At 36.2% G+C, this 24889-nt stretch overlaps 1 protein-coding gene across 1 annotated transcript in view; it reads left to right on the top strand.

The window, feature by feature from the left end:
- DOCK1 (dedicator of cytokinesis 1) overlaps positions 1–24889 on the top strand; it is a 399928-nt gene that overhangs the window by 312664 nt on the left and 62375 nt on the right. Inside the window, exons 36-38 of the mRNA XM_026704953.2 lie at positions 4517–4557; positions 7182–7272; positions 15382–15501. Of these exons, the coding sequence (XP_026560738.1) occupies positions 4517–4557; positions 7182–7272; positions 15382–15501 (252 nt within the window). The remainder of the gene's footprint in view (positions 1–4516; positions 4558–7181; positions 7273–15381; positions 15502–24889) is intronic.

Genomic DNA, 24889 nt, shown 5'->3' with positions numbered 1-24889 from the left:
ACAAAAGTTAGGAGTATATATTATTACAACTTTCATAGTTCCAGCCAGTTACCATTTGTTATAACATCACTATCATCATAATTATTATTCCTAAATCAAGTCTTTTTGGTGAAGGTTATGGACAGTAATCTGCCACACTGTTTCCATAGGGAGCATTTTTTTTATTTCTTACTCTTAAACAAAGATAAAGGACTGGATAAAAATCTGGGTGTTTTCACTTGTAGTCTGGAACCTTCTACCACTATTACAGCTTGGCTCCCTATAAATAAATTTATTTATTAAGTTAGGGCCAATTCCAATGTCCTCTGACTAGTTTACAAAACTAAAAAAAAACCTCATAAAAACAGAAATATTAAGTCAATAGGCAGCCCAAATAAAATACTTCGTTAACAAAAACCCCAAAAAACAAAACAGGGGCCATTAAACAATGTCAAAGATAGTCCCCAGGTGTGTGATCAGAGCCAAGTTTTCAAAGCTTCCTTGAAGCCCAGAAGGCTCTACCCTTATCTCTGGAGGGATGCTCTTGTAGAGGGTGGGGCTGCATCTGAGCAGACATAACTTCCTAGGTCCCACAAGATGGCTATTTAATGGAACAGAGCTGGAATGCACCTGACTTTGGTGGAAGGCATTGGATGGGCAGAACCTATTGGTCTCTCCGGTATCTAGACCCTATGCCATTATGTCAATATAAACCACTTTAGAAGAGATTTAAAATTAATTTTAATTCATTTTGCATTTTTAATTAAAATTATATTCTAGTAGGGAGAGATCCTGAATCTTATTATATAAATTTCAGTCTTGCAGTTCTCAAACATCAGAAACAGCTTCTATTTGTATAATCTCTCTCTCTCTCTCTCTCTCTCTCTCTCTCTCTCTCTCTCTCTCTCTCTCTCTCTCTCTGGCGGGTGTATAGAAATGCTTTTTCAGCCTCTAGATTCATTGCTTGAAGTATTTTACTGGCAGATTCAGTCCATAAAAGGGATTATCATTAACGAGGGCTTATTTCTTTGATTATAAACAAGTGTTTGGTATAGTTTTTCTTTCATTTATCTTCTTGTTTTACTTCATAAACAAAGTTCTAATTCCTAATTTTTATTAGTCCTTTAATCCACCTATCTGGATTGCTTCTCCAAAAGTTACTTACTTTCATCTCTTCCCTACAAATTGACACATTATGGATATCAGAATCCAGCCCAGAAAAGAAAAAAAAATATTCTGGCTGGATTCTTAAAATGCTACTGAAGCCCCTTTGTTGCTTCATTAGAAAATATGGAGTAGGGATTAATTTTTTTTTGTAATTGTGGTAGATGTCCTCTGAGCATCAGCAAACACACTTATGTGCAATATATGCTTTCATAGAAGTACATTATGTATGCTGTAGATTAATGCACTATTTCTCTAATTTGTGGAATAACTATTTTTAACTCACAAGGAAATTTATTTGTGCATGCACATTTAGAAACCCTGGGGAATCATCAGCTTAATAAGCACTCACATTTAAAACTTATAGAGATGACAGGTGTTGAAGGACAAAATGTTTGAAAATTTATTTTATAAGCATCAAGAAGTTTTTCATTTCTACAGAAAAAAGGCTGGATTTGTGTAACTGCCTCCTGCATGTGAATTACCTGCATGAATTTATTTATTTTTAATATCATGATTTCAGAACAGAAAAATAAAGGGGATCACCATGTTTATAAAATATTAAATGGAAGGAGGCTAGGATTGGGCAGGTTTGATTATAGGCTATTTTCTAAAGCTGAAGTTTGTGACTTTTTTCCAGTTGTTGAAAAAAATTACTTTCAAGAGGCAAGTCTGCTGTCAAGAAGGTATTATGAGGATGGGCAATTATGAACTATTCACACTATTTTTGAAGGAGAGATAAAGGGATTTATCGGGTGAAAAAAGTATTTTAATTAAATTAAAATTTGTAAAGCGGCCCAATTTATAGCAACTCCAAATGGTATGCAATAGAAAGAACAAAATTAATAGCAACTATAAAACAAAGATAGTGAATCATGGAGAAGGATTAAGAAACAACACTCTCAACACGCAGCATTTTACCAATCAACCAGCCAAGGAAAGAAGGAAGAGCCAGTTTTCAAGGGCATATTTGAATGAGATGAGCCTAGGTGCATATAAATCTCAAGCAGGATATTACAATGGCAGGTGCCAGAACAGAAAAGGTGGGACTATTTCACTGATGGGATCCAAAGCATGCCAAGTCTACAAGTCGTGATGGGCAGATGCTACAGGAAATATATGGTCCCTCAATTATCCAGACCCATGGCCATGAAAAGTTGTGAAGATTATAACCGGCAATTTGGAAAGCACCTGAAATGTACTTGTAACCGGTGTACTCACAAAGCAGCAATGTTACACAATCACACTGTGGCATGGTCATAATTTCTTATGCTACTACATTTTGCACAAGCTACAGCTTCAAATGGTCCTCAAGGGCAGCCCCCTGTAGAGTGCTTTGCAATTGTCCTTGTGCAAAGTGATGAAAGCATTAATAATTGTTTGGAGTGCCTTCAGATCTAAAATTAGGTGCAGGTGATACAGATTATGAATCTGAGTGAAGGCCCCTCTTGCCATTACTACCACTAACTTAAGCAGGAGCTGGCAGCGGGTTTAAGATAACCCTCAAATTGCACATCAGTGTCAAATAGGGAAATGTGGTTTCACTTAAAAGTGGTCTAAGCGCTTGATGCTGTTTCTTCTTATCCAGTCACCTGCCAGCCTGAATGAAAATTGCACCAAATTATTTGATCCAGTGGGGGGGAAGACTCACATTCTTCAAACTCTTCCACTGGATGGCAACATCTGTGCTGCTTGATTTTGCAAAGTGCTCTGGAATCTGCAAAATTAGGACTGTAGAGCATAGCTCACAGATTGACCACATACTCTAGAATTTCATGATTAAAAAATAGTTGTATTGGACACAATCCATAATAATATTTGTCCTGAAAGAGTAAATATTTTTTATAATAGTCAATCTTTGCTAACACTGAGATAATAGGCTCACACCATCATATTCCTATTGGCAATTCACGTGTAGTGTTGTTCTATGTCTGTTAATAGAAATTATATATTGCTATCTTGAGAGAAGATTACTCAGTTATGCAATCCATCCAGGCCTCCGATCATCAACCTTCTTGCCTGTATTTGACATAAGTAGACCCTCTTGAAAAAAACTCATGGAGAAAAGTTAGGTGTCATTCTTGGATCTGATGGAATAGAAATAAAACAGAATGGCATCAACATATTTATCGCACTGCATTATTAAATCCAGAGCAACTTATCAACTTGTTGTGCTAAACAGGAAAATGAAAATAAGCAGAGCTGCTACAAAGTGGTGCTACTGACCAAAAGAAATGCTTCCACCCTCAGTGATGTCAAAGCACTGATCCAGAAAAACTAAAGGAACCGCACATATTATGCTTTCACTGGTGCAGTGGCCTAGAGGTGGAGTTCTCGCCTCACAATCTGGAGGCTGTGAGTTCGATCCTAGATAGTACCAGGTATTTCTCTCTCTGGGCACAATGAGTAAATATCAGCTGCAAACTCTGCATTGGTGACAGGAAGGGCATCTGGCCAGGAAACACTCAGTTACATTCAGTTGTCCTGACTCCACCCCAATGCAAGGAATTATGGAGTCATTGAAAGACAAAAAAAAACAAACCCTAAAAAATGATTTGAATCTTGATGATCCTTCCATTGAAACACTGTCAACTTAGAAAGCTGCAGGCCTACACTGTACATTCCACACAATGGGTTTCTTAGACAACATCATTTTCTCAATAGACTGATCATTTATATTAATAGAATTCTTTATGTTTTAGACTATGATTTGGTTCTAAAAGGATGTTTTTTTAAATCAAGGAAGAGACAAACTGAACCAAACCTCAAAATGTGTTCTCCGGCTAAAGTTTTCTAATGAATAACAAATAATACTAGTGCTGTGGGTGTGCTAATTATGGGAATTATAGCAGGCATAGAAGGAAAATGTAACCCTTCTGTGTTTTTAATGAAAAATATATTCCAGAAGAGGAGTTTTATTTAGTTCTGCATCAGAAGGAAGGAATATATTATTCCAGTAATCTTATAATTATCAGCACTCATCCTCCTTACCTAAAGCTATTTATGTTTTTAATATGCTTTTTAATTTATTAGATTTCAAGAATGGATGATTTAATGCTATTTTTCGTTTAAAGTTTTAAATTGTTTTTCAGTACATTAGGATGACTGGTACATTGTAAAAGTGAGAAGAGCTAATGGTGTAGGATTTGAAAGTGCCCTTTTGGGGACATACTGAGTTCTTGAAATAAAATATTTCTTTAAAAACAATGCTTTTATATTTCATAGGTGAAAAAATGAGTTCTAAAAGATGCAAGCCTCACATTACAATATTATAGCGTTATAAATTCCTCATATAGTGTGTGTAAAACCCTTGTACATATATGTAAAACCCAATTTATTAAAATAGGCTGATACTTCTTTTTTTCCCTCTTAGAATTTCTACAAAGAGATTGAAAGAGAAGAAATGTACATAAGGTTTGTATAGATGAAACTTTTTAGGCATTACTTCAGAATAAATACACAGTTTTACATATATACAAATGCAGCATAAGCTGATCCTTTGTTCATATATCGGCAAACACCTAATGAAATCCTAAATGTTGATTAGAGAAGGACAGTGCAATATGGAATCTATGGTTATATCATATAATTACATTTTAGGCAGTATACTTAGAGGAGACTCTTATTCAGAATACATAGATGTGTAATTTCAAAGTTTGCTTTCACACCTCTTTTTCCTCTGCAAGTGTAATTTATTCATTTAGTTTTTTCCAAATATTAAAGTTGAATCCTGACCGAGTTTCCACGTACCTTTTGCTTCCGTCCCCACCCTCATCTAGCCGCCTTGCTCTTTTAACATTTTCCACTCCCTTTTGAAATATCAATGTATGGTTAAGTTTTCTTCCTTCTGATGGCTTTATGGTTGGTATTTCTTTGTTCCTTTCTACAGTTGAAATATTTTTTGGCCCTTTCATTTGTTTTTGTTTTTTATCACTGATTTAATTTGTTTCTTAACAGGGAAAGAGGATGTTAATTACCAACCACCTTTCTGCAGCGAGAAAAATTGCTTTTTTATTATTATTTTTGTTATCACAATTGCATTCTTGCATTCTCCAATGAATATTAAAAGTCTCTTTCCCCAGGTTATAATTCTAATTATCAAAAGATTGTAAAAATACCATCTGATTATTTGCTTTTGAGCAACTCTTTAATAATACAGTATATTGAACCTCTTTGACGTAGTATCTTTCCTCTATTTGAAGCTTTAATTTTGATCATTTATATCTCAAAACGTAACCTATTCAGAATGACAGAAATTACAGTAATTTTCTGTAATTCTGTATATGTGTAGAAGAGGACAAAGCTACATATTATGTAGGCTTCATTAATTTAAAACTGAAGCCAAGACAGTGGATTTAGCACTTCATCACATCAGGAAGGAAGGGTGTTTTTTTTCGTTTCTATTAGTTATCTTGTAACTTCTACTCCCATGAGACTAAGCTGTTATTTTTAACATGAATTAGCATCATCATTATTATTTTTCTTTAAATGTGAATAGATGCACTGAAAGGAAATATGGAGTTGTATGACTTTCAAGTGCAGCTGAATAGAAAGTCTTAAAATTGCTCCCTCCATGTTTTCCTGCTCTCCCACATATTACAGTCACCATCAAGATCCTAATATAATATGCAATCATGCCCAGGTAGAAAGGTGTTATATATGTTTCTGAGATGTAAGTTTTCTGAAGTAAGCTAAATAAATATGTAAGTATTCGTTGTATATATTTATTACAAGAGCTTCTATGCAGCTTCAACCGTCATAACAGCCTGAAGATCTATATCTGCCAGTTGGCCTGGGGCCCCAAAGGAGAGTACCATACTGGTGGTGGTTGATGGACTAATAGTGGAACCCATTTTCACATGCACATCTTGCTCCCCTCCGGTCCCATTTTTAATTATACTTTTGTATCCTTATTGTTATGGTTTTACCGCTTTTAACATTGTAAGTTGCCCAGAATTGCCTCACAGCAAGATGGGCAGCAAACAAATTAAATAAAAAAAATTAATAGTATGATTCTGGTTTATATATAAAATGCATATGGAGCTAAATAAAATTAAAATAATGCAAGTACTTTCAATATCTTCATAAATGGCTTAGATGAGAAAATAGAACTCATCAAATTTGCAGATAACACTAAGTGGGCAGGAATAGCCAATATCCCAGAAGACAAACTTAGGATCCAAAGAGATATTGACAGACTTGAACAATGGCCCCTATCCAACAAAAATGAAATTTAATGGGGAGAAAAGCAAGTTATACACCTGGGCAGGAAAAACCAAAGGTATAAGTACAGATTAGGTGAAACCTGGCTCAAAAACAGTAACTGTGAGAGGGACCTTGGAATCCTAATGGATGATCACTTAAACATGAGTCAGCAGTGTGCAGCAGCAGCCAAAAAAGCTAATATAATCCTTGGTTGTATAAACAGAGGCATAGAATCAAAATCACGTGAGGTATTAGTACTGCTTTATAAAGTCTTAGTAAGACCACATGTGGAATACTGCATCCAGTTTTGGTCACCACATTACAAAAAAGATGTTGAGACTTTAGAAAAAGTGCAAAGAAGAGCAACTAAGATGATTAAGGACATGGAGACTAAAACAGATGAAAGAACAGTTACAGAATTTGGGTTTGGCTAGCCTAGAGAAAAGAAGGACTGGGTGGGACATGACAGCAGTGTTCCAGTATTTGAGAGGCTTCCACAAAGAAGAGTGGGACAATTTATTTACCAAAGCACCAGAGGGCAGGACAAGAAACAATTATATACTTACCAAAATGGTATTCTGAGCCTTTTCAGAATATCAGTGTCTTCAAAAATATGACTCTTTTAACCACAGAGTATATAACTTTAGGAAATGCATTAATCACATAATTGCTGACTTCTTTTGAATGCCAGGTACTAAGTATTACTTGATTTGAAATATGAGATTTTTTAAAATCACATTAATTTTATTTCATATCTCAGCATTTAGAATTCATGGGATCTTAAACCAAAATTATTTTGTAATATTGTTGAAAATTGTATTTTATTACTTTAGGTATTTGTACAAACTCTGTGACCTGCACAAAGAATGCGATAACTACACTGAAGCCGCCTACACATTACTGCTCCATGCAAAGCTTCTTAAGGTATATACTTCAAATGCTTTTAATCTTGAAGGTTTAGAATTTAAGATGCACAATTTCTCCAGAAATCAATAATACTTGCATATAAAATACACTGAATATTTTATAAAAATGAAACAGAAAGCTAGGATATAGAATTGTTACTGGATTTTTGCTTGAAATTTAGTTTAAGGTGAATCACCTATGGTGGAAGCAAAAGCAAAGTACTGCATGTCAGTACAGTGATTAACCATGATGCGATTTATCCTCTGTCCTGGATTCAGCATGGCGCATGTTTCACCATCCTTATTAGTGTGGCCTTAAAGATGCATTTGCTTTTTCCAGGGTTTGCATGATAGTGATGCGGAAAACATTGTTTGAATTAAGGAGATGTGACATGATGCAACCATATGTCACTGCTCTGTTGACACTTCCTTAATACCTTCTTAACACATGTTTTTCTGAATCAAGTGGCAACCATGTGAGCCCAGGGAAAGTCAAGACTTCTTTAAGGATATGCTGACAAGTACAGCAAATCTAGGCGTGCTAGATCTGAAACATCATTCCCACTTTGGATCCAAATATTACAAGTAAGATATTGAAACGTATAAACAATATTCCAAATTTATCTTTGTGGATTAGTACGTGCTTCGTTTTCTTCTCCAATTGTTTTCTTTGAATAGCAGGCTTTTTAGCACTGCAGGATGATTGGTTACAACTTTGTCCCCTTCTCCAAATATCCCAGTTTTTGACAAATACGGATACTTCAAAATATAAGAAACTGTTCACAGCATAAGCATCTCTTGATATTTGCCTTGAAGTATCTTTAAATGTAATGTGATAGGGAAAAAAATCATAATATTTTTTCTCATTTCTATAATGATCAAGGGGTGGGAGACGTCTTTGTAGTTATAGTTGTATTCTTGCAATTTGTCCTTCCACCCCTTTATAATTATTTTATAATGCTATTAAGTCAACTGAATATTTCTAAGAATTTTTATGTGTGTAGATAGAAAACCCATTCTTTAATATTTGTATTTCATAATAAGATTAACTTAGATATTCATACTCACGCACACATAGACACACACACAATTTAAAAAGATAATGAAACATTCTCTTTACTTCAAAGAAATCTTCATTTTTTTCTCAATCTGGTGTGTGTGTGTGTGTGTGTGTGTGTGTATGCTTATATATATATGACAAAATAGATTTTATATATATATATATATATATATATATATATAGAGAGAGAGAGAGAGAGAGAGAGAGAGAGAGAGAGAGGGAGGGCGGGAGGGAGGGGAGAGAGAGAGAGAGTGCAAAACAAATATTTATTTGAATACAGCAGTAAAAATAATTTCATTATTTTTTAAAATAGTCAGCTAGGTCATCTGAATGTAGATTTTATTAAGGTTTTTGACCATTGATATACTAATGTGCTAATTAACCCTTTGGTCAAATTAGTAGTAAACAAATTACCTTTGAAAAGATAACACAAAGTTATGAGGTTCATCTTATTTTGCTGAAAACAAGTGTTCCTTGTTGATTGAAGGCATCCATAAATGGAACAGGGAGGATAGAATATCTGAAAACTTTTCTCCTTTCCTTCTGTTCTTCAAGTCTTTCAGAATTCTCTAAACTCTGGACAAAAAATCTGCAGATGAGGGACTAAGAATCACCATATAATCTGCATACTTCAGTCACCTTTCATTGTGCATCTGTCACAAAAGGGGTCATTCTGATATAAAGCTGAATCATTCCTACAATATAGTTTGCATGAATTTGTAGGCCAGACATATTGGCTTACATATTGTAGGTACTCTAGTTTTGACTGGCATTCAATATTTCACCATATGTAACTGTTTGATCCTTTTTATATGTTATAGGATAGGAAAAAGCTTAAATAGTTGATAGCCAGACTGGAATTTTCAAATAACATTGCCTTTTAGTCTTCTCCCAGTTTAACCACAGAGACTCCTGTATATAATGTCTTCTAAAATACCCCTGTGTTTTAGTTCCTTTATACCATAAAAAAGCATGCCACCCCAACAACAGATCATGTCCTTCTTGTGTCAACCATCTAGCATTTCTTAATGTTATCCATTCCTTAACCCCCATCAAATTTGTAACTTGGTAGTACAACTCCTAATTAGGCAAACTAAATCCTCCTCTTATTCTAGCATCTTGCAAAAATTTTAATTTTATTCTCGCTTTCTTATCTTGCCATATATATTTCAACACAATTTTATTTAAATCTACAAAATAATCTTTTCCAAGCCTAATTGTTTGGAACAAATATAAAATTCTGGGCAATATATTCATCTTGATTGTTGATATTCTCCCTATTAATGACAGTTGTAAATTTTCCCATTTCACCAAATCTAGTGCTATCTGCTGCTTAAGTTTAATATAGTTATTCTCTTTTAGTGTACTACATCTTGCTGTCAAATGTATCCCCAAGTACTTGATCTTATTCGTGACCTGGATTTTTAATACATCCGCCAGTTCTTCCTTTTGTCTTGATAACATATTCTTTGTGAAAATCTTTCGTTTTGTCTTTATTTATTTTCAAACCAGCCACCTTCCCATATACCTCTATCTTTTCTATCAATTTTAATGCTGTTTCTAGTGGGTCTTCGAAGATGAAAACCAGATCATCTGCAAATGCTTGCAATTTAAATTCTTCTTGTTTAATTTTCCTCCCTTTTATGTCCTTTTTCTTCTTTAATATTTCTCTTTAGCACTTCCAAGGTTAACACAAACAACAAAGGTGACAGTGAGCACCCTTGTCTTGTTCCTTTTCTTATATCAATAGAGTCAGTTAATTCTCCCTCTATCATTACCTTTGCTGTTTGCTTATGATATATAGCTTCTATTGCTTGGATGAATTTCAGCCAAGATTTCTATCATTATCTCAGCTAAATTTTGTCCCTTTTCTTCCTCTATGTTTTGAAATCTGAGATAAAATTCTGATCTATCCATCTCCCATCTCAGCATCCCACTTTTATCTTGTTCAACCACTGTTAATCTGTCATCAGGATCTCCAATCTTCTTATCTCTTTGTTTATCTTCTTCAATTTTTTTTGAATTTCTCATCATACTTCATCATCATTTGTTGAATATTCTCCACCTTTTCATCAGTTTTTTCTATTCTCCTTTCAATATTCTCTGTTCTTGCTTGTATGCTTTGAATTCCTTGCATTATCCTCTGCAATGTCACCTTTTCCTGTTCTTTTTCATACTGTAACATCATCTGTATTGAGTGTTGTCCTCCAGATGGTGAAGAGAAAAAAGTAGGAATTGAAGAACCAGCCGCTGTTAGTTTCCTGCTCATTTCGGACAATTCAAAATCTTCAGGTTCTTCTAGACCTTAATCCACTCGTGAAATAGCCATTTGTAAATCCAAGTAAAAATAGTGGGGAAAAAGAAGCAAGATTCAAAAAAAAAGATTTCTTCCAGGTTCTTGTATACCTTAATCCAATTGATTAGTTAAATAGCAATAAAAGCTCAAAAAAGGAAGAAAGAGAAAAAAAAAACATAGAGAAAGGAAAAAATTGTTAAATCTTGTGGAAGGCAGAAAAATAAAGAGTAAAAAACTAAAAAGAAAAAGGAATTTCTTCAGGTTCTTCAACACCTTAATCCAATTAAAAAGTCTCAGGTATGAAAAAGTATACAAAAAAAAGAAGCCACAAAAAAAAAAACCAATATGGAGGGTAGATTAAAAAAATGCAGGAGAAGGACAGAGAGAAAAAGAAAAAGCCTACTCCCTCAAAAAAAGAAAAAGAAAAAAAGAAGGAAAACATTAATACTAAGACTTTTCCTTTAAAATAAAATGCAAAAGTAAAAATTAGGCTCCAAAAGCAAAAAGAAAAACTAAAGCAGGTTCCAAAAGTCCAGAGATCCAAATAACTATTACAAATAATAAGCTGATAAGGAGGGGGTGTGAGGAATAGTCCAACTTAAAAAAGAGAAAGAGAGCACACTTCACCTATTTAGTTATCCAAGGCTGTTAATTTGTATAGGTCTCTTCTCTAGAATCTTATCATCTTTTTTCCGTATACTTCAACACCAGACTCCAGCTACTGATAGAAACCCAGAAGAGCACCTGCAATAACACTCTCCCATGCTCTTCCCTCTATCTTATCAGACAGGCTCAGAGTCCTTGAAAAGAAGTCTGAATTCTTTCTCAGCTTTGTCTGGTCAAAAGAGAAAAAGAGAGAAACAATATTTCTAAGGGTCTAGTTGGAAGTGTTACAAAGTTTCCTCTGTTTTCACTTTACCCCTCCTTTTCCAAACAGATTATTATAAAAAAATTAATTAAAAAGAAAAAAGGGTTTAGAAAAAAAAAGCTAAAAGGGGATCTCTAGCCTAAAATATTGTAAAGACCAAAAGGAGAAGAACCAAAAATGAAAAATAAGATAGAAAAAAAAGACCAAAGTAAAAAATCTTTGTTCAAAGTAAAAAATCATATAGAAAGAGTCCAGCATAAAAAGGAAAAAATTAATTTGACTTCCCATTTAAAATAGCTGCTTAATTACTTCTGTCTGAAATTTTACAGATTCTTTCTTTTCCTTAGGGTATCCTTTTAAATCTTAAAGTAAAGACAAACTTCTCACCAAACTGGCACACTTTCTCTTTCTATCCTCTTCCGTTTCGGAGCTGTCCCAACTTCAGCAGCTTTAATGGCTGCCTCTTTGCCACTAGAAAAAAGAGCTTCTCCTGGATCTACCAGGGACTTTGTGGTATCCCTGGGATCGACAGGATGCGCTCTTTACATTCACCATCTCTTTGGGATGGTTTAGATCCGTTTGGACCATCCAGGAGCAAGGATATCGGCAGCAATCTCAGTCCTCCAAGATTGCATGCCGTATCGTCGTGACGTCAGCTCTGCCCTCCAATATATAGAGATAAAAGATAGGTTATAGGACATTGCAAGACACCTTTAAATAAGAAGAAAATGAAAGAACAGATGAATTATGTTAAATGTAAGAAAATGTCAGTTGAAGAACAGAAAAGAATTGCAGTAGATTTGTAAAATCAGTGCAGAGACATTTTTCAGTCAATATATCCATCTTCTCAAAAATTTATTGTGATTTTATTTTTATTATAAAAAGAAAATGTCAATGACATTCGTATAAGGCTTAAAGGATAAAGCTGTCACAAAACTTATTAAAACTGAGTTTTCTAATTGTTAACGAGAAATAGATTATAATACAATAATGTGCAGGTAAGAAAGGTAAGAAGATCTTTATCTACTGTACGTCATTTCACATTTCCTCAGAATCGTGGTCCATCCATCTCTAGAAATTTAGGACTGTTACCTAGCCTAAGTTCCTGGTAAACCTATAAACTTTAGAATAACAAAACATGAGATAGAGTGTTTATAAATTTCAGTAGCTTTCAAACACAATATTTACTTGAATTACCTGAATTATCTGAAGTACCTGAAATATGATAAAACTGCTCATTTTGGCCATTTAAATGGTTGCTTTTTCAAGGACAGTCTTCCTAACTTCCAGTTAGCTATGCCATGGATTTCCGATTAGCTATGGTCAGGCAAGCCATATTGGAGAGACTTGACCATCCAGCCTAACCAAGAGGATGGAGACTAGCCCTTCTACACTGGCCTCTGACATTCACTCCAGTGGCTGTCTCTCCTTCTTTTGCTGCCACTTCCCAAACAAACATTGAAAAGTGCTTCCAAAGTAAACGACACCTCCTGTTTCCTAACCAAAAACAGAACACAGCCTCACCTTATTCCTATCCTTGCTGATGTCAATTGCCTCTTTTCAAGGATGCAACTGTACCCATTGGTCCAAAATTATTTGGATAAAAAGGACTTAGTGAGGTATGGGTAGAAGATGGGAGAAAAAAAAGTAACATTAACAAAGAAAATGAATGCAATGTTGGAGCACCAGTGACAGAGGCAGCAGCTACTTACCTGTGCAAGCGAGATAACAAGACTGATTGAGTTCTAAAGGTTTTAGCAGCTTGAAAAAAAAACCTCAGTAAGCAGCAATGATGCTACTTGGAACTTGATTTGGAACTTGGCAGTAACCATGCCTTCCATTATGAAGGCAAAACACGATCAGAAACACCCCCCATTTTTCCTGCTTTTTCTGTATTTATTTTTGTGCTAAACTAAAGCATAATACTGTCTCGTAGAGGGGCCTGGAGTTTTTAAATTTTAAAATAATTTTACAACTGTTGTATAACATTTCAAAATCAAGATAATTTTCTGATTTCCTTGTGTTAATTAATAAAGATACATATTCACAGGAAGAACAGATTTATCTATGCCTGCATATCTTCAGGATCAATATGATTCTCTTTTAACTTAAATACTTTTAATAAATACTTTTGAATAAATACTTATTCAATTCAGCTTCATTAAAAATTCTTTAAAATGTATTAGCTCTAATTTATACATTGACAGGATCCCTGTGTTTGATTTTATGATTTTAGTCCTGTATTAATTCAATGATACAGGAAAGCTTCATTCATCTCTTCCATGTAAGATAAAAGACCCACACATAACATTTAATAGCAGCTGTGTTGAAATCTGTGGGCATGCAGTTACATTCTACATACGTTGATTTTGAATGTCTAGAAATAATGTAGTACTGGCCTAAATCTGGGAAAAGTAATCAATGATTGAATTGTTTGCCATCGCTTGGAAGTCTTTTCAACTCCATGCTCATTTGTGAATCTTTTAAAATAATTAATGAATGAATATGTTTTATAATTTAAACTGTAATCATATTCTAACAATCTCAGTGTTTGTCTTCTACCTCTTGATAGCAAGGGTTGATAACACAGTTACAATTCAACCTGTTCTGATATGGTGCTACATGAATCCCCAGCCAATATGACTGCAGATTGGTTGGTTTTATCTTTCCTTGCAGATTTTCTTCATCAGTATCCAGGGATTGGGGTTGAAGAAAGAGGGCTAGGATACATGCCTTCCTCTTCCCTCCAAAAACTGATATTTTGGAAATCTGAAGAAGGGTTACAACATACTATTTTTTCTTAAAATCATATCTGATTTTTTCCCTTTCTTGTCTCATTATTCTGTTCAGTGCTGCAGGCTCATTTACAACAGAACAATTCTATAAATGATTATATGAGGCATCTTTATATGAAACAGTTTTTCATTTAGCTCCTGACCTCCTTCAGTAGGTGAACTCTGAACTTCCAGCATTGATGTCATATTTTTCATGTGATGAAAAAATTCATCACAAACTAATTTCATGTTTTTACTACAGTGGTGCCTTAATACTCATAATTAATTGGTTCCAGGGGTGGGATCCGACTGGTGTAACCACTGGTTTGGTGATTTTACATTTTGCTGCGCGTGCGTGTATATCGTCATCAGCTAGCTGCCTGGACAGCTGAGCAGCACTGCGCGCAGGTGCACAGCAGTTGCAAAAGCCCTTTTTTTCCTGCTTTTTCAACTGCAGCTGTGTCGCGCAAAGCAGCTGCGGTTGAAAAAGCAGGAAATAAAGGTCAGGTAAGAGCCCTGGTGGGTGGGTGGGCCAAAACAGCAGCAGACATAGAACCGGTTCTATGTATACTCTCTGTTTGCTGCTCTTCAGAGAAACTGGTTCTAAAGAGGTGGACAGAACCTGTAGAATCCCAACCCTGATTGGTTCCGGGAGGCATGACTAGTACTAAAAACAATAAGTGTCAAACAAACCACATGACTAGCATGTGATGTTTTGTTTTGACTGGAAAGGGAAGTGAGTCACAAGGCAGCTAATACCAACAACTTCTAGCTTGTGTACTGAGTACGAAACAAATGATGAGTAGTGGGGGAGGGGAAATTCCCATCAAAATGTATTGAGTAGCAAATTTGACAACTTTCAGAGCAGTCAAGTATCGAGTGACCATGGTATTTACTGTTAGTATTATTTTTTATGTTTTTTAAAAAATATTTGTGGGTTTCATATGTGGTCTTATCTGTTTGTTGCACGTGCTGCTCAGAATCACCCATGGTGAGATGGCAGGTATATAAACTTGATTGATAAATAAATTAATAAATAAATTCCTTGATTTTGTTTAAAGCAGGATAAAGCTATACATACATTAATCATTATTAATGTTTAATTTCTTCTTGTCTTTCATTTGATATAGTGGTCTGAAGAACCATGTGCAGCACATCTTACTCAACGAGATGGTTACCAGGCAGCAACGCAAGGACAACTCAAAGATCAGCTCTATCAAGAAATTATCCATTATTTTGACAAGGGCAAGGTAATAAGGAAAAAAAAGTTACAATATTTTGACCAAAAGTTGCAAACTCTGTCTGTGTGAGAATAATAGTACATTTCAAATATTTCTGAAGACTATTTGAGACATGAGGAAGAATAAAGTGTCATTTCCAATTATCCAGGAATGGTTATAGTTATTACAGATTTATGGGAATAACCTCTGCAGGTTCATAAGACTTCTCAGTAAGCTAAGTTTTAACTCTAAAGAAAATTTTATGAGACTCTATGTGATCTTACTACATAAGTGAACCTTCTGAATGATTGTTACTGATTCTGAACCTTAAGAGTTGGAATGATATGATATCCAGCCTTGAGTTGCTTTTCTTTGCTGAGAATGTCAAACAAAATGACCAGCAATTTGATATTACTCATTTGGGGTTTTGAGAAGATGGAAGACTTTCTCTCTTTTCTGCCTTAAACAGACACTAAGAACTGAATTAGATATTATATGAGCAATACATAAAAAAAATAAAACTAGCATATGTTGTACGATTATTTTCAAGAATGGTTGCTAAGTGAGAAAAGACACTTTGCTAGAAAAAGGTTCCCTGAGGATGGGTTCCAGGACAAGAATGAAAGCTCAGAAGGCTAAACCAATCTGGGTGACCAACCCAGATTGGATCCTGCAACATTATCCTGGGATACGTATATTTGCCTTCATTCATAAAAGATATTTAAGTGAATCATGCAGTTGTTAAGCGAATCCAGGTTTCTCCATTGACTTTGCTTGCTAGAAACCATCTGGGAAGATTGCAAATGATGATCATATAACCCCGGGATGCTGCAATCATCCTAAATGCATGCCAATCTTCTGAATTTTGATCACACAATTTTGGGGATGTTAGGATGGTCATAAGTGCAAGGGCTGGTCATAAGTCTCCTTTTTCAATGCCATTGTAATTTTGAGTAGTTGCTAAACAGATAGTTGTATGCCAAAGACTACTTATGTTTATTCTTCTGACTTTCCCAGAGAGGATTTATATCCTCAGGCTACTGACAACAACCGCTGGAATAGAGGAGATCCAAAATCTGTTTTATCTTCACGGGGTGAGAAGCTGGCTTGCCTAACCAGCTTTGCCCCCTACAGCAATCACTGTGCAGTCACCCTGAAGCAGATTTCTTTCTGCTAGCTCATCATTAAGTCACCCACCGGTGACAACTGTCTGTTGCTCAGGCAAAGAAAGGCTTAAGCACCTCAAAATTGCAGTGCTTCCAGGCAGCATAGCAAAACAATTTTGGAGGTTAAGCCATTTTGTATATCTGAATGTAAAACTATAACATTCAGCCTGAAATTGCATAATTGGACTAGCAAGTATTATAGAGAACAAGTACAAGTTGTCTGCATGATCATTTTGACAAAAAATAATAATAATGGAGATAGATGTACCTCCCTCCAGTATCAGTTCTTTAAACTGAAGATGAACCAGATGTTATTGAGCACTTTGGGTTCTAGAATTCATTGTTCACCTCCTCTTCCCAGTAGAGAAAATATGTATTTTCAGAGAGTTACTTTGTGTTAGGTATCAACAATAAGAAATATAATTCATCAGGTTTGTGTGCTGTCTTTCCTGTAAGGCTTAAAAGAAAAATAATGTACAAATGTTATAAATAATAATTAATGATAGGCTTGGGGGTTAGTGAAAAAGTATCCAATCTGTTCTATCTCTAAAAGGAAATAACAGGGACAGCTTTTACAGATGAATTTTCAGGCAGTGAAACAAATTGAATTAGAAAGCTGGAATTTTTTGCAGCATATTTAATGACTTTAATGGCTTGAGCTGCTTGTGGAGGAAACAACTGCAAAATCTCTCTCTAGATTTTTAAGAACTGATTTGTGCATTTCTGCTATTATGGTATTGAGTTGTTTATGAACAGCAGGTAAAGTATCTGTTTACAATGCCTTAACCAGTGCTGACCTTTACAAAATGAGGAATTCACAGTTTGCAAGAACATTGTTTTATCAAACAACTTAATTTTTATTTGGACCCTAATTATGTAGTGTATCATAAATGGAAAAAGGGAATAAAAGGCAGCTTGTTCGAGCACTGCTAGATGTTTACTTTGCTTCCTTCCCTTTGCATTTTAAAAAATCAGCATTTTTTTTACTTAGTCATTAGCATTTAGGTAACAACTTTTATTGCTCTTTCATTATCCTTGAATTTTTTATCTGAAACTTTAAACGTGCTTTGTCTGTCTCTTCTCATTTAGGAAACGTGAGAAGTTTGAATCCACTTTTGGACAAACTGACAGTAATTGCAAACTATTATATTTAATATGTGCCAAAAATAGTTTATGTTTCCATTTTTTCAGACAAGACCCCCTTCGTCCATCCTGAAACTTAGTTAAAGATGTATATATATATATATGGGTCATTTCAAGATATGAACTTTATGGGAAGTGATGGTGAATGTACAGATAGTCCTTGACCAACAACAGTAATGGACTTGCTCATTACAGTCAGAAGCAGGGGTGGAACTGGTTTTTAATTTTATGGCCAGTTCAGCAAACTGGCAAATTCCACCCTGGCTGGCTCCACCCACCCCTCCCCTCCCAGGAGTCCCCACGCAGCCCAATTTGGATTGCAGATAAGTGCAGGACCCATGTGGAGGCTCAAGGCAGATGAAAAACGGGTCTCCCGGAAGTTCTGGAAGGCTAGAAATGGGCCCATTTCCAGCCTCCAGAGAGCCTCCAGACAGTCTCCAGAGCCCAGAGAGGCTCAAGAAAAGCCTCTAGAGCCCAGGAAGGGTGAAAAACGGGCCTCCTGGAAGTTCTGGAAGGCTGGAAATGGGCCCGTTTCCGGCCTCCAGAGAGCCTTCAGAGCCCAGGAAGCAGTTTTCACCCTCCCGGAGTCTCGAGGAAAGCTTCTGGAGCCCAGAAGGTCGAAAAACAGGCCTCCCAGAAGTTCTGGAAGGCCGGAAATGTGACACATTTTTGCGACCAGGGTGGTGCAGAAGGCCGATTAGGCCTCACCCACCCTGGCATGCTCATCCAGCAACCGGGCAGAGAACCGGTTGTTAAATCATTTGAAGCCCATCCCTGGTCCGAAGTAATCATTACAGTTGGAAGTGCCCATGTGATCACCTCACTATGAACCATCATCCCTGCTCTTTCACATATGGTCATTAAAAAAATGTGTGGGTAATTAAGCAGAGTATGGGGTGCCTCAGGTCCCCTGAGAGGTGTAGCACAGGCCCTGCCCTATACATCCTTTCCTCCCAGTGAGTACTCCATGATGATACTCTTGACGATTGTATCTTTTCTTTTATGTATACAGAGAGTATTTGCACCAAGACAAATTCCTTGTCCTGTCCCTCAGAGTCCCACAGGTCTTGGGCCTTCTTTCTATCCCACCAGACCCCACACCCTCTTCCTCACCTCGCATCACTCATTGTGCATTTACCTTTTGAAGATCTCCAGAGGCTGCTCCATTCCTGACCCTTGTGGAGCAATCCCAAAGTAGATGCCATTTATGACACTGGACACATTGAATTGTGAGCACTCTGGAAATGGTGGTCGCATCTAGGATCACACCACACAGGCCAAGAACAGAGCAGCCTGTATTTCTTCTCTAAATGGAGTTCTGGACATCTTCAAAAGGTAAGTGAAGAGTAGGATATGGAATCCAGCGTGGTGGGAAACCAGGCCAAGGCCTGAGGGACCTGTGGGAGAAAATGGATAGGAGGTGGGGGAGCACTGCAGCATCCCTATAGTCAGTCGTAAGGGTGAATGAATGCAGGGGAACTGCAAGAGCTATAACATTGGAATCGGGTCATAAGAAGCTTTTGGATGTTCTGCCATAACGTCAAACTGTCACTAAGAAACCAATGATAAGTCAACAACTACCTATATATAGTGTCTCATTAAGCCTTTCCTTAAATAAATGCAAGGAGACATTAGAAAAGTATTTTAAAGGTTGCTACTGTCCACCTAGCTTATATCTTAGGAAATATTTATTGAATTTAAAAATAATTGCAGAAAAATAATTTTACAAATTGTAAGTTTTAGTTTCTGAATGATTATGATAAATTGTACCTCCTCTTTTGACAAATAATATTATTTTTCAACTTTGTTTTTATGTGGGATTTTTTAATAGTTGATTATCATCTTGCAATAATCATCCAATACTTAATAATTTCAATACAGTTTTGAATAAAATATTGAATAAAAATTATTTTAGCTCATAGTTCTATCCTAGAGTGCACACTTGTATCTGTGAGATATTCATTTATATATTAATTTATTTTTTGGAAACAAAACAAAAAAACATTGGTTCTGCTTTATGCCAGCAGGTGAGAAATTATTTTTCCCTGCACCCTCACCTTCATCATTTCTATTTGTAGCCCTTTTGCCCCTTACTGTTCAGATCATTAATCATTTTAAGCTTACTTAGGGTTATTGTTAGATTTAGGAAGACTTGGAACATGAATTTTGGCAGAGGAAAAAACAAACAAATGGGAAACAAACAGGAGTTTCTTAATGAAAAGCACAGCAAAGAAAGCTCAAACTGCCCAAGGAGCTGCTGATTCAGTTCTACAGAGGAATTATTGAGTCTGTCATCTGCACCTCTATAACTGTCTGGTTTGGTTCTGCAACCCAACAGGACAGACACAGACTTCAGAGGTTAATTAGGACTGCAGAAAAAACAGTTACTACCCACCTGCCTTAAATCGAGGATCTGTATACTGCATGAGTCAAAAAGAGGGCTGTGGAAATATTTACAGACCCCTCACATCCCGGACATAAACTGTTTCAACTCCTTCCCTCAAAACAATGCTATAGAGCACTGCACACCAGAACAACTAGACACAAGAACAGTTTTTTCCCAAACACCATCACTCTGCTAAACAAATAATTCCCTCAACACTGTCCAACTATTTACAAAGTCTGCACTTCTATTGCTATCAAACTCCTCATCACTCCCATCACCCATTCCCTCCCACTTGTGACTGTATGACTGTAACTTTGTCGCTTGTATCCTTACGATTTATATTGACTGTTTCCTAGTATGATTTGATTGCTTATTGTACCCTATGACTATCATGAAGTGTTGTACCTTATGATTCTTGACTCTTGACAATTGTATCTTTTCTTTTATATATACAGAGAGTATTTGCACCAAGACAAATTCCTGTGTGTCGAATCACACTTGGCCAATAAAGAATTCTATCTATCTATCTCTATCTATGAAGTTCAATGGCAAGTTCCTAATGAAATTTCTCTCTAAGTAAACAGTAACACTATCAAAAAGCCCAAAATGGGAACACTAAGAAATAAAAAAGAATCTTCAGTGGTTGTTCCTTTAAAAAACAGTTAATATGGATGTACAAGACTCTGCAGTCGTGGCTGTCAAGCTTATGGCGTGCTCAACTTCCTAACTGAGAGTGATTTGGCATTGGTTGCTGCAACTACAAGCCTTACCTGTTCTTGAAAAAAGTCAGAGAATTAGAACAATGACTGGCTACTTCTCAGCCAATGACAGTTTTATCAAATCTTGTCCACACAAGAATTGGGAAGCAATACTCCAGAAAGAAAATAAACAAAAGAGCAGGACTAATAGATAACATCCAGAAGCAACAGATATGGGACAAATTCACTGTCACTAAAGACAGTGAATCATGCTTATATTGTTTGTAAATTAGATTATTTAGGTGTAAGGATGAAGGTTCATTCTCTGAGCTTGTGGGTTGGTTTCTGAACGTTTTGTTACCAGATTAAGTAACATCTTCAGCAAAGGTTAGGAGATGCCAGTGTTATTCTGTTTATAAGGGCTTCAGGTGTGGGTGTGTCAAGTGAGGGTCCTGTAATGTCTCTTGTGATGGGTCAGCTGTGAATCATCAGTGAGAATCTTATGATGGGTCCTATGATAAGAGGTTACATCAGGTGAGGCTCATTGGGAGGTGAAGAGCTGGTTGTGGGGGGCTTGCATGGGTTAGTTGAGGGTCAGTGCTGTCTCTGGTTGGCTGTACAGTTGATTTGGATTTTGAAGGGTTTGTAGACTGTTTGTAGGTCAATGTATCTGTTGATGAAATTGCTTGTGGAGTGCCAGGCTTCAATGTACTTATGAGCATGGCAGGTGGTGATATGGCCAATGATTTTTGTGTTGCTTCAATCAAACAGGTGCTGTTTGGTTTCGGTGCGGGTAGAAATTAATGATTTGGGATCATGGCGTTTGAGTCCAACCAGTGTTCGTGGATCCTAGTTTTTAATTCACGTGATGTTTAGATTGTGTGGAGCTGCTCTTGAAGATGTGGCTACCCATTTTCTGGTCACCATTAGTTGATTCCACCAAGTACAGATAGTCCTTGCTTACTGACCTTTCAAAATTCAAATTCAAAAGGAGGCTTATGACCAGTTCTCAAGGTTGCAGCCATTGTAGAATCTTCATGGTAACATGATTGCAGTTTGGGTGTTTGTCAACTGGCAGCCATTATGATGGCTGCAGCATCACCCTGTGACCTTCACAGCTGGCCAGCAGGAAGTCCTAAGCCACATGACATCTAATGATTTATATTAATTGGGAGTTAGAACTCAGAAAGCCACATTTTCAAAAGTAATCTACTCCATCTAGATCAGTATGGCTGGAGAAAAGAGGTATTTCTATAAATGTATGACCTTTTGGAAAAAATTTGCAGCCGTATTTCTGAGAGGACATTCAAGTTGGAAGGTATGCTCGAGAATATGAAGAATGGTTAATAATATTATTTATTAATTGGGGCTTTTTACAATGGTTTTGTGTATGTTGTGACTTTTATATATTGTAAATTACCTACAGTTGCAAGAAATAGGCAGCATGCCAATATGGTAGATAGATAAATATTCTACTTTGAAAACAGCTTTAAGCCCCCTGTCCCTAAAAAATAAAAAACTTTTGAGACTTCAGAGGAATAGGCAGATCTTGCATTAAAGAAAAAAGGGCAGAGAGGATGCAACTGTATCCTGCAAGAAACCCAAAAGAAGAGTTATATTAACTTGTGACTTTATTTCTATTTTTTAAAAAATATTTTTTATCAAACACTTTGAAGAAAGTATTAAAACAAGTACAGGAGAGAGCATGAATTAAATGAAAGAATATTTTTATGCATCCTTTCCATTAATAGAAAAGGAACAGAAGAGTGCTTTGATTGCCTATGAAAATTGGGTAGGAGATATAGTTTTTAGGACTATTATTTCTGTTTTCAGGATGATGGACTATTGGACAACATGGATTATAACTATAAAACTAATAAATTACGTTTGGCCAAAGCATAGCCACTTTTGCTGTATAATGAAAACTGTGTTGATTGGAAGGGGAAGCCCTGAACCATGGTTTGTACACTGAAGAAAGGAGAAGGATATTGTCAGAGTCTCAGACATGACTTTAGAAGAAATCTCACACATTCAGTTTGTCATAGCTTGGTTAGGCTCGAGGCTTGAAATCAGCTTCTGGGTTTTCACAAGCCTGTCTGAAGTGATAATAATCTTTATGGCATACTAGGAAGAAGCTCCTGAAATGTAGATTGCCCTCTGTCAACATGAATGTACAGCTCTTTGAAAACAAAGATACATATAACAAGTGGAAAAAATGATTGGTCACCAAGGAAGAGTGCCTGTATATAACAACAAAGATTGTTTCAATAAAGTTAAGGCTCAGAATGAGCTAGAGTGGGGGGGAGGGGAACCCTCTTAAGAACAATAAAAGGGGCTTCTTCAAGTGTGTTCAAAACAAAAGGAAGAAGAAAGGAATGTCTATACCAGCTGCTCACAGAGAAAAGGAAAGGAAAGGCAGAACTACTCAATTTCCATCTTATATTCAGTTTCAGGAGGGTAATTGTTCCACAGATAATTATAAAGAGCAGAATGAAGGAGGATGACAGAAGTATGGTCAAGAAATGTCTGTTTACTCTGAATTAGTTGACCATACGATTGCATTCTATGGTTCTGAAGGAAATAACTGATCCTTTGGTTGAAACTTTATTTAATATCTGTGATAAATTTAGTGAGAGGGTGAAGTGCCAAAAAATTGACAGGGGAGGGGGGTTGTTATTCATACCTTCAGGAAGAAAAAATAAAGATCCAGTATCATTCAGTGTGATATTAATTCTTGAGAAGATTCTGCAACAGATCATAAAGCGATATATCTATAAGCATCTTGAAAACAATGAGATAGCTACTAGAAGTCAGTATGAATTTATCAAGAGTAAGCTTTGCCAGACTAACCTAATATCATTTTTATTGAGTAATTTACTTAGTAGAATGTGAAAATGCAGTTGACATATCTTGCTTTCAACAAATCATTTTGCAAAGTATCCATGGCACCATGATTATTAAGTTGAGCTGATTTTTTTTCTGGCAGTAATTGGAGTAATTGCTTACTCCAATTATTCTTAAATCCCCATGTATTATGGAAGTATAATAGCCCAAATCTCCAACATCATAGCCAATAATTAGTACTCTAAGAACAGAATGTGGTCTATAATATTTATTATCTGGGATATAGTTTAATCCTTCATAGCTTGTCTTCATACTTGCATATGTGTTACTCAGCAAAATGGATTCAATACATGATTCACAATGTGAGGTGGACAGTACAAACAACAGATGAATTCACAGTCCTCTGATCAATCATACTCAGTGTGTAGTCCTCAATGAAACTACATCTAGGTGAAAGGAAGCATGCAATGGAGTACTTCAAGGTTCTATCTTAGACCCAGTGCCTTTCAACATTTTCATAAATGATCTACATGAGGGGGTAGAACGAGAACTCATCAAATTTGCAAACAATACCAAGCTAGGGAGAATAGCTAGCACGTTAGAGGATCAACTCAAGATTCAGAAGGAACTTGACAGACTTGAACACTGGGCCCTGTCCGTCAAAATTCAGCTCAGTGATGAGAAAAGGAAGGCCCAACACTTAGGCAAAAAACAAAAAACAAATGCACATGTATAGAATAGTGGTACATGACTCAAAAGAGGGATTTAGGTGTCCTAATAGACCACCACTTAAGTATGAGCCAACAGTATGCTGCATCTGCCAAAAAAGCCAATGCCGTCCTAGGCTGAATCATCAGAAAGATAGAATCAAGATCACAAAAAGTGATAGTGCCACTTTGAACTGCACTAATGAGACCACACTTGGAATGTTCTATCCAGTGCTAGTCACCACAATACAAAAAAGAAGCCAAGAACATAAAAGAGTGAAAAGAGCAGCAAAGATTATATGGGATCTCAAGATAAACCATGCAATAAAGGGTTGAGGGAACTAGGTATGTCTAAACTAGGTAGTCAACCTGGTTCCTACCACCCATTAGTGGGCATTCCAGCTTTCATGGTAGGTGGTAGAGGTTTTGTCCCCTACTTTGTAAATCACCATTACTGTGGAACCAGTGGGTGGT

This window comes from Pseudonaja textilis, chromosome 4, assembly GCF_049901715.1.
Source record: "Pseudonaja textilis isolate UNSWEBS1 chromosome 4, rPseTex1.2, whole genome shotgun sequence".
Lineage (NCBI taxonomy): Eukaryota > Metazoa > Chordata > Lepidosauria > Squamata > Elapidae > Pseudonaja > Pseudonaja textilis.
This window is presented reverse-complemented; position numbering and strand designations above follow the sequence as displayed.